The following is an 11,358-nucleotide window of genomic DNA, read 5'->3' as shown; positions in this document are numbered from 1 at the left end:
GCATGTAAAAGAAAATGGAAGAGTTGCATAATATAATTCAAGAATTGCAAGAGATGAATAGGATGAAAAGAGTCCCCATATATAAAGACTTGACCAAAACCTTTTTTATTGTATAATAATATAATATATTATGATATGAAGAACAACAGAGTAACAGTTATTTGATATTAGTACAAATCTGTAGTAGATATAGTAGGTTACAATGCTTCTTGTATCGATGCCACAACACACATTATACATACTAAGCAAAACACACCCCACTGATAAGGAAGCTCAACCGGTATTTTGCATGCCAGCAGCAATACCCTTCATTGTCAAAATAAGGGTGTCTTCAAGGCCAGGTGCATACTCGCTTTTGGGGTTAAGTTTAACAAGCTCTGCTGCTGGCTTGCTTGATTCCATGTAGTCCTTTGACAAGTGTGGCCTCAACTTCACATGGTAGTCAGGATCACGGATTCGCTTCAACGTGTAGGCTTGCAACACATTCAGGGTTGTGATGTATGAGTCACGAAGTCGAAGTCTTTGCTTCAAGTAGGGGTCTCCTTCAAGAAGATCCTTGTGCCCAGCAACCTATAATAAACAACATTTATTAGGCCTGAACTAGGTAGGGAATAACATTAACCATACATAGATATAAGGAGAAAAAGTTGGAGGCGAAACAAAAGGGTATAGCAATGTTGCATGCTTTTAAGTCACCACAAACTTTATGAAAATTTAGTCATACACTTTGATATCAACTTTAAATGTTATCGAAACTCGTTCCTATATAATTGACTCAGTGAGAAAAAAAAAGTTTCATAATAGGTTCTATTGATGCTGATGCTTATAACAGCTTAATGTTATGTTTTCTTACATATAGTCATCTGGATATTATGAGAAGTAGTAAATGGTAATGAAATTACCTGGAGGAGAAAAGTTTTGGTTTCTTCGTATTTAGCTCGTAAGCTCTCTCCAAATGGACGTAGCTCTTCTGGCACAAGGAGTTTGTCAAATAGGGCTGCAATGCCGGGGTCTCCCTTGGCAAACACCATCTCAACCAAGTCAAGGGTGACCCTAAAGAAAGGCCATTGGTTGTACATATCCTGAAGCATTTGCAGATTCTTTGGATCTTTCTCAATAACATGCTTAAAGGCTGTCCCAAAACCAAGCCACACTGGCAAATGAAACCTTGTTTGTGTCCATGCAAAAATCCAAGGAATAGCACGTAGCGATTCAATTCCTCCGCTTGGCTTTCGCTTTGATGGACGACTGCCAATGTTCATTCTTCCATACTCCAACTCAGGAGTTGCCTGCAGTGCATAATATTCATAAATATAACCGAATCAAAGGAAAGAAATTGCAACACCATAAGTATTTTCTTTGTTATATAGTATTGCCAAGAAAACTATTAAGAACTTAATTAGAATGCATTGAATTTGAATTCAGATTGTCACCTAATAATAATTTTTCTTATATGATAAATTTGTTAATTTTGATTGACTGTTAAAAATCTTTAGACAGAGAGTGAGTGAGTGAAAATTAAACTCAATTATGAATCAAATTGTAACTACCTTAACCAAATTTCCAAAGGGTATCTTCTAAACAAAGGTTAACCACTAAAGAGTGAGTAGTAGTAGCACTTACACGTCTGAAATATTCAACAAAACGAGGCTCTCTGAAAACAACAGAGCGATACTCCTGAGTAGCAATGACAGCCATCTCATCCATGAGGGCGCGCCATGCCGGTTTTGGTGACTCAGGAGGATGCATGCCATGCTCAAGCGTAGCTGCAGTGAACCTTTGAAGTGTCCTAAAGCACAAATGCTCCTCTCCAAAAGACTGTTCAATGACTTCTCCCTGAACCGTTACCCGAAGTGAGCCATGAACGGTGTCTGGTGGCTGAGACAAAATAGCAAGATGGGTTGGTCCTCCTCCTCTTCCAACAGTCCCTCCTCTCCCATGAAACATTGTAAGCTTCACGCCAAAGTCCTTAGCAACCTTCACAAGTTCCTCTTGAGCCTTGTAAAGCGCCCAAGCAGCTGAAAGACGGCCAGCATCTTTTCCTGAGTCTGAGTACCCTATCATAACTTCTTGCTTCCCATTGATGCGGTCTCTGTACCAATCTATGGAGAAAAGTCGTGCCACGGAAGCCGGAGCAGTCTCAAGATCAGCAAGCTTTTCAAACAGTGGCACCACCCTTAGTGGCTCCTTCACATGGCACTCACGTTGTAAAAGCTCAACCGCCAGCACATCAGATGGGGCAGTGGCCATTGATATGATGTAGGCACCAAAGTTGTCTTTAGGTAGCTCTGAAATGACATGGAAGGTTTCCAAAACATCATTGATTTCTTCTGTTTTGGGAAGGTCATGGCCAAAGAGAGGGCGTTTTCCACTGAGTTCAGACAAGAGCCACTGCTGCCTCTTTTCCTCAGACCACTCTCGGTATGATCCAATTCCCAAGTGTTTTGTGATAGCATCCATAACATCAGTGTGCCTTTCTGACTCTTGACGGATGTCAAGCCTCACAAGTGAGAGTCCAAATGTGGAAACTTGCCGCAGGAAATCAAGGAGGCTTCCATCTGCTATTGGTCTGTCACCACATGCACATAGTGACCTATAGCACAGTTCAAGAGGCTCCAGGAACTACAAGAGAAAATTGGAGGTTATAGAGTTCTCAAGAGAAATTAATTAATCATCTTTTTACTAGTTAGAACTTAAAACAAATATTTGCCTAGCTTTTGTGGTTTAGCTCTCCTAAAGTAATTAAGTTCATGTATTCAACAAGGTAGAAGCTGATGGGTGAATCCAACACTCTGCTAGTAATATAAACATTATTGAATAATGTGTTAAACCTCGAGAATATGATCTAGGTATGAAAACAAAATATTGGAACATATTATGAATAAGAAAAGCAATAAATCGTGTGAGTGGAAGGTAATTTTCTTTGAAGAGTAAGGTTTAAAAATTACCCATATCTTTTAACAGTTTATAGAAAATTGATGGGAATTATACCTGCTCAATTTTAGTGAAGGTTGTCTCCTCTGGGATATCAGAGTTCCCACTGGCTAATAACTGGCGAGCACGTTCACGTGTGTTATACAGTTTGTCTCTTACATCACCAAGAATAACACGATATGGCTCATTTGGAGGAATCTGTTTCCAAAATTCTGCATCAATTAAGCATTTAATACATTATTACATCAACACCACAATTGAAATTTACTTGCAAATTCAACTCTAAACGTATATGACCAGTTCAGGATCTGAGATTTTGTTCAGTTCAAACTTAAATGTTTTGCATACCTATGTAATGTTTTGCATCTCTCTTTGAGGACCTATGGAGTTCATGAGCACGAACACGGAGCTCGTCAGTGCAACGCCACATAGACAACTGCAATAGCAACACAGAGCAATAAGAGGCAAGTTCTAAATGCTTAATAATAAAAAAATTACCAGAAAAATTGATACCTCAAACATGAGATCCTCTATCTGAGAGAAGTACATATTAGCAGCCATCATTCTAGCCAGCAAACACACATCCCTTGTAACTTCAGGGGTTACTCTTGGATTACCTACAATGAAAATTAGACTTTTGTAAGACAGGAAGTAAGAAGGCAATGTCTAATATTAAAGATGAAAGTCAAAAGTATACAGTGAAAATGAATGAAGAAAACACAAAGCATCAATGATTTGAAACAAAGATATTTTAAATCAATACCATATGAAATCTGTATTAAAAAGTAAGTGTTTTTTTCTTTAGTTTCTTTGTTATGAAAAAGAAATATACCATCACGATCTCCTCCCATCCAAGAAGAGAACTGAATAACAGGAGCATTATATGGGACACGTTCGTTTATTCCAATGTTCTTCAGAGCTGTATCAACCCGGCGCAGAAACTTTGGTACACCTTTCCAAATTGTCTCATGAAAGTAGCTCATTCCTGCCCTCATCTCATCTTGTGGTGTAGGAGGAGTCCGTCGAATTTCATCTGTGCGAAATGCAGCTTGAATCTGTGCAAAGAAAATAGTATCAATTATCGAATAAATCATTCGGCCATTCTGTCTAAGCTCCATTAGATATTTATGTTTGTTTACAAGAAATATCATCCTCAATCATGTTTATAAATCACCAGAAAGTATAGGTAAAGTATCAATCAACTCAGAATCATCAGGATGTGAAACCAGTGATTGACAGTAGTATATTATACATGAAATGAAAATGCACCTCTCTTTGTAAAGCCTCATCAAGTTCCTGCTTGTCATCTGGAGTTATGTCTTTGGCATATAATTGTGTCAAACAATTCCTTATCCTGAAAAGAAGACAATGATCACCAACAGATGGATTTAACCTCAATGCAGAAACTTTTACAATGCCAGAAATAATGTATTACAATGATGTCCTGTATTTAAAGGTCAATGATTTCAACTCTTCAGTGCATCAAACTGATAAATGCAACTACATATCAGTTAATTTAACAGATATATATACCTTCCATGCTTTTGCAGCAAAGATCTGCGAACAGACTGAGTAGGATGAGCAGTTAGGACCAAATCCACAGTTTGGTTCTTCAGAGCATCAAAGACTTCCTGGGGGGTCTTCTTCAGTTGAGTCACGAGCCTCTTCAAGGTCTCTTCAATGTCTGACTCTGTCATGGCAGAGTTCTCATCCGCAAAATCACCCTTCTTCAATAACTTGATCCTTCTTCGGTACGCAATTTGAACTTCTTCTGCCAAGTTGGCCAAATTGAGCATGTGAGAAAAGGATTTGGAAATAACAATTGAATCCCCAGCATCAAGACCAGTCAGCATATTCCCAAGTTCCTCCAACTTTTCAGGTCGATGCTCCCCTTCGTACTCAGCCGACAGCTCATAACAATCTTGAACCTATCAAACCACAAACTCTTAGCTACAGGTTCTGATATATATAACTTCAAGCAAAAAAGTAAATATGCTAATGGAATTGGAATTGATATCACTTAAGCATGAACTTATATTTCACTAAACAATAAAACTTTCAGAACATAGAGAATCAACATGGGAAGAGAAACAGAAAACAAATGCAGGACCCATTACCCATGTAAAATAAATAACAAACTAAAGTAAGGAGTGTGAAAATTATATTATATCCAACTTTGATTGTAAACTTGTAAGAAGAAAGCCATAGATGCTAGTGCAACACGAGGTTATATATCCCCAAAAGAAAAAAATTTGCAGACAAAAAAATCAACGTGAGAAGAGACACACATGAAGCAAAAAACTAAGCTGAGGAGTATGAAAATTATAATATCAAGCAATTTATGAAAGTATAAAGCAAACCAATTTTCAACACCAAAAAGAGTTCTTCATTGCAAAAATTGAAATGGGGTTCCATATATCCATGATGTTGAGCTAAAAAATACTTTTTTTTTAAAAAAGCAACAAGAGAATTGACATTACCGTTTGTCTGATATCTTCACCATGCAAATCCTGCAGAATGTCAAGGAAACGGTCCAACAAAAGAGCATCATACTCAACCAGTTTGTCATCATCAGAGACCTTGCGTGGTGCCAGCAACCTCAACTGAGCATCAATGGAGGCCATCTTCTCAATGTTACGGGTAGCCATCTTCTCAGTATCTTCTTTGTTCCTCACTCTTAACCGAACCAGAAAGTTGGCAACACTTGTGTTATGAAACTCTCAACTGACCAAGACTTGAATTTTGAAGCAAGAAAGGTTGGAAACAGAAATGAGAGGAAAATCCCGTGAGAACAGAGTGAAAGATTTTGTTGGTTGGAAGGTAATAGGGTCCTTATGATCTCTGCACGGGAAAGTACAAAGAAAAGTGAACACTGAACAACCTTCAACCACAACAATAACTGATAACTAGCGCCAGATATCACGGAGAATAGAAAGAGAGAGACGTCATGTGAAGAAAATGGACTTGTCAGACCCTCAATTTATAGACTCTCGCCACTGTAATTCATGGAGGGTTAAACATTTTATCAGAATATTTTATTTTTAATCATGTTTGTAGAAAAAAAAACATATTAAAAAAAGATAAAATTTACGTCATTGATTTCTATAATTTAAAAAGAAATTAGTATGCAGATAAAAACATTTAGATGAAAATAAGATTTGTTCTGTTTAATGTAATCTAATTGTTGTAAGGATAGATTTGATTTGCTGAAAATATTAATGTCGTAAGATTACTTTATCTGGTCTTTCTAGGTTGTTACCATTTGATAGGACTTTATTATTATCAATAAAGTATTTCTAAATAAATCTAACTGATAGATATGAGAATATATCAAGTGATTTGTTTGAAATTTATGATGTGACCCCCTGACTTCGACATATTTATTAAATAAAGTTTGAAATTATTTTAAAATTAATCTATTAAAAAAAGTTGAACTTTAAATTATGTTAAGACATTAATGTCGTCTTTTTTCTAAATAAATTCAATTTTGAAAAAACTATCCAAATAAAATTCATTTCATTCTAATTTACAAACTAAATATGTTTCCAGCTTACCTTAAACAAATTCACTCTCTTTTTTTATTTAAAAAATGAAAAAAGTGAGTTGAGATTCAACTGTCTGGAATTAAATTCTTACTGGTTTTCTGGCATAGAAGTGGATACCTTGAAATTTTGATTCTAGAAGAGTCGAATTCTTCTAATAGTAAATAATTTAATTCCAGGTGAATTTCGAGATGATTTTTTCAATTTTTTAAGGTCAAAAGGAGAGGAGAAAAAGAAAATCTAACAGTACACGGTTGGAAATTTGGCTCCCAAAATCGAATTTTAAATATATGAATAGTAAATAAGTCTAGTTTGAGAATTAAAATAGAGATTAATTTAATTAAGTAATTTTTTAAATGAATTTAATAACTAAAACTTTGATATTTGATATTATATATAATTTAAAAATTATTTTATAAATTTTTATTAATAATAAAAACTATTTTATATATTAGTAATTTTTTAGTTTATATTAACTTGATCTATATAATGATTAATTATTTTTATTTTTAAATTAGTTATTATTTAATAACTTTTTATAGTAATTTATATTGATAATATAAAATAATTTTTTATTTTTTATTAAATTTGTATTAGTGTTTGGATAAGGTAATTTAGGACAATAAACTTTTATGTAAATAATTTAAAACAATTTATAATAAAAAAATTAGTATGAATAAAGAATTTTAAAAGAAAATAAAAGTTTAAAACCTTATAAGAATAATTGGATTAAAACTAAAGTATTTCAAATTTCACATAAAAAATAAGAATTTTGAAATATTTCATATTTTTTAATTTAGGGATTTTTTTTTTTCTCAACTCGGTTCATAGGCATTAGAACCTTAGGCACGGGTTTTTTAAATGATAGTTTATTAACAAGTCGTTTATAGTTTTAACTTATAAACGTAATCAACGTCTACTAAGTCATTATAGACGCCACTTATTTGAGTAACCGACTTCTATTTGTTACATAATATAATTGTACTGGTAAGGACCGTACGACTTATGTCATGTCTCAGTCTTCATCACTGGGACGACCGAGATCGTGACCCACATTAATGGGTCGACCGACATCATAAGTACAATTATGCTCAAGCAGGATTAATCAAGTTAATCCGTGATTAAAAACTAGGTAATACATCCCTAAACACAGTCCAACCCCTAACCTGACCCAATAAAGAAAGTCCAGCAAAGGTAATATAAATAGCACACATTTTAAGGTTCAGGTACGTCATCATCTACAGTGCTCTGACAACCGAGCGTCGAACACCCTTACTGACTTGAGCGTAGGAGTGTCTTCTGCAGGTACCATCCAAGTCTGAACTACGAGAAGGCCGAGAAGTGAGACAAGCTAGGAAGAGTTAGGAGCTTGTGAGAAACAAAGCTGAAGCACAATCCGACCGACCGAAGGTAGAACAAGAGTCATCTCAATAGTTTTCTGGATCTCAATCCCCGTTCGAAAACAATAATATTTTAATATACCCAGAGAAGGGTACAAGTGACTTTTATTATAAGAATTGGCGTTTATACCCTTCTCAATGCTTTAGGCATGGCCTCCCATATATTTCGGTTGTAGTCAAAATTGTAGTCTATGGGCCACTATAAGTGACAATTTTCTTCGTAATTGATGCCTATAGTGATTCATAGACTTCAGTTTTGACTATAACCATAGTCTATGATGACAATTTTTTTAGTTCAATTTGTTTTATGTGTTTCCTTCTCTTAATTAACTTGTTCATTTAAAAGTCCAACCAGATATGCAATAATATTTCAGACAACCAAATACACATTTTTCAAAACAAAAAATCATATATATAAATATATTAATACATCATTTACATCCACCAATATATATTCATATCTACTCCTATCTATTTAGTTAATTTCCTATACATTAGAAGCATGTTATATTAATTAAATATGTATATTATTAATTAATTGTCCTAGAGTTATAAAAGCTAATGAAGTATGTGGTCCAAACTTTTCTGACATAGTCAATTGCTTCCTTATTTAATGGGGAAGAATCCATAAAATACTACAATACAAAATAAGTTTAAATTAATGTTAAAGTACATATAGTTTATGATAAACAATTTAAATTTTGTTACCTGCTCCTAACTTCCTTTAATGTCAAGTCTTATAATGGTAGTCATCCATTGCATAACGTAGTAGGCACATTCATACATTCCCAATTGTTTACATTACAATTCAATATTAATTAAAAGTTAATATTGATATTTTAACAAACAATGAAGATAGGAAGACATAAAAAATTATAAAACTTGAATATGCTATATCCACGCCATGCCCTAATTAATAGCAAAAAAACTTGTTAATAGACGTTTAAGTATTATATGCATAAGTTGATAATGTAATTACCCGTCAACTATTTGCTTGAAATTTTGCAATGGCTTCTTATGCAGTGAACAAAATCACACAACAATGCTATCAATTACGGATAGCAGAAGTAACTGCCAATGATCATTGCATTATCCATGAAAACAGATAGTAAAACTTTTAAAAATGAAATACTATTAATTCACGACTTATATTAAATGAACTTACTCATTAATATAAGGGGAAATATATAGTTGTGTTTTCCCGTGAAACCAATGAGTTGGTGATGTATGACTGAGTTTGAACTTTCTATGTTCCAGTTGAAAAGTGGCTCTGAGAGGTTTATTAAAATGACCATAGGTAACAATTGTTCACTAAAATCGACGCCTATGGTAGTAACCTTCAAATAGACATCGATTATAAAGGAAACAGAGGTCTATTTCCTCTCAAATAGGCGATGGTTCCCTTTATAAGGGGAACCAACGCCTATACCTTTGTAGTAATCACAAAAATGTCATCACACTTTAATGAACGACGTTTATCTCTCAACTGACGTTGTACAACTATCGTTAAATACAATTTTTGCACTAATGTTAGTATAATTATTTCATTGCCTAGACTAATGTTATTTCTTGCTTGAGTTGAGAGAATATTTTTTGTGTGAAGTATTAACTATTTTTTTTCAATTAGTGTTTGTAGTGTTTATCTTTTCTTTTTTATATATTTGTAATAAACTTTTTATTATTAATTTCACGAATGTTTTTCTTTGTTAATATTTTATTATGATTTTTTAATGTTTACTAGTACAATTTTTATCAAAGGGCTATTTTTTTTGTCATGTCAACAGGGAGATTTTTTTAATTGACATCGATTATAAATTTGGTAAAAAAATTCACTCGATAAGATCATAAAATGACTCCAATTCATGTGAGTTTAAATAATTATATCAATTAATGGCTCTAGGAATGACCAACTTTAGGTTGATGCTGGCTAACATAAAGCTTAAATATTAGGATGAGTGGTTTGGATTTTAATACGGTCTTGTTTCTTTTTTTCTCAATAAGGTTGAGATACTCCTAAATATCCTCTTTTATTTAATTTATTTATTGTTAATAAAAAAAAATTATATCAATTAAAACAATCTGAATAATTTTATTTGAGAGAAAATTTTGCTAATGTAAGTTGAAAAAATCTTAATAAAAATTACAAAAAATAAAATGTATTCATATCAATTAAAAAAAATTATAAATATTGGTATTTTTATATTGTTAATGATTGTTTGATATGTATATAATTTTTGTATTTAGTAAAAATTAAAATATTTTAGTGAAATAAAAATTAATAAATTTGAATTATATTATTCAAACAAAATATTTAAAAGATAAAATAATTAAAATTTATTACATTTGAATGAATTAAAAGTTGTGAAATTCCTTTTGTAAGGTAAAGCTTCTACATTATCGTTATGCGAGTCAAAGAAAAAGATCAAATGTCAATGTAAGTGCATTTATTCTAATTTGCTAATTGGCACGGAACTAGAATGTCGGTTGTCTTTTTTTTTTATTCTTTTAATACATTATTAAAAAATAATACAAACTTTTTATTAAAATATTTATTAGTTTTTTTAAAATAATTATAAATTACTTAAACCAAATACACAAAATCTTTGCAAATCACCTCAATTAATCTACATAAATACTAAATCACTGTCAGAAAACAAATTCTTGATATTTTTTTAAGATAGTATTTATTTATTTTCAAATATTTGTATTTGGTCGGTGTTAATTAGTCAGTATCTTATGCAACTCACATTGCCTCACCTCCAAATCTATAGTCAAAGGCGAAAATGTAGCAAAATAAATAAATAAGTTAATAATAAACTAACACTGACTCAAGAAAAATCAAATATTGACCACAAAAAGGAAAACAAAAGAACAAAAGTAGAGAAGAATATTGGTGTTTTTGTGGTACTCAGAAATCGGAATATATTTTTGAAGGAATAAAATTACCCTTTTAATTTTGGGGAAAGATTCATGATATGTGTGCTCTTCACTACTTATCCTAAATTATGGAATGCCATTCAGCATTTGAAAACTGAATAAAGATTACTCTTTTATAATTTGGAACATAAATCAAGGTATTGAATTGTGCTAATAGTTTTCCAAAATTTAGGAATTTCCTAAAGGAACTTCTTTTAATAGATCTTGAAACTAATTACATTTAAATATTCATTTGATTGAGATATTAATTTCTTTAGAACTAATTTTATGATATTTTTTATAACATCAATGAATTTCACTATATACAATGCTTATATCATGATCTTCTTGCAAATTTTGCTTTAACAAAACTACATTAGAATTTTAAATTTAGTTGAAGATTACACATCGATTAAAGATAAGAATATTTTCATAATACAAAAATGAGTACAAATCTTAACTTATAAGTCAGTTTTATAAGATTGAGTTAGACTTAAAGTTCACTTCATAACATGTTATTACAGACATTTAGAGTTTACTCTAACGAGAGTTGGTTGGGCTTATTA

General features: G+C 32.3%; 1 protein-coding gene across 1 annotated transcript; it reads right to left on the bottom strand.

Moving 5' to 3' along the window:
- Nucleotides 1–80: 80 nt before the first annotated feature.
- LOC137835394 (phosphoenolpyruvate carboxylase 2-like) lies at nt 81–5,929 on the bottom strand. The gene is made up of 10 exons (XM_068643879.1): nt 5,415–5,929; nt 4,468–4,862; nt 4,204–4,288; nt 3,767–3,989; nt 3,448–3,551; nt 3,283–3,370; nt 2,992–3,146; nt 1,624–2,622; nt 903–1,289; nt 81–570 (listed from the first exon to the last, which is right to left on the bottom strand). The coding sequence occupies exons 1-10, from the start codon at nt 5,580–5,582 to the stop codon at nt 274–276; spliced, it is 2,901 nt and encodes a 966-aa protein (XP_068499980.1). The 5' UTR covers nt 5,583–5,929; the 3' UTR covers nt 81–273.
- Between the last annotated feature and the right edge of the window lie 5,429 nt (nt 5,930–11,358).

The sequence above is a fragment of the Phaseolus vulgaris genome, chromosome 5 (genome assembly GCF_000499845.2).
Source record: "Phaseolus vulgaris cultivar G19833 chromosome 5, P. vulgaris v2.0, whole genome shotgun sequence".
Lineage (NCBI taxonomy): Eukaryota > Viridiplantae > Streptophyta > Magnoliopsida > Fabales > Fabaceae > Phaseolus > Phaseolus vulgaris.
The sequence above is the reverse complement of the archived record's forward strand: the minus strand, read 5'-3'. Positions and strand labels throughout refer to the sequence as shown.

Excerpts from the sequence above, each read along its gene's own strand:
- LOC137835394 (XM_068643879.1), bottom strand. The coding sequence starts at position 5,582 with ATGGCTACCCGTAACATTGAGAAGATGGCCTCCATTGATGCTCAGTTG. Across the intron at positions 3,552-3,766 it reads GATGGGAGGAGATCGTGATG|GTAATCCAAGAGTAACCCCT; the intron begins GTATATTTCTTT and ends TTTTCATTGTAG. Across the intron at positions 2,623-2,991 it reads CCTTCACTAAAATTGAGCAG|TTCCTGGAGCCTCTTGAACT; the intron begins GTATAATTCCCA and ends TTTCTCTTGTAG.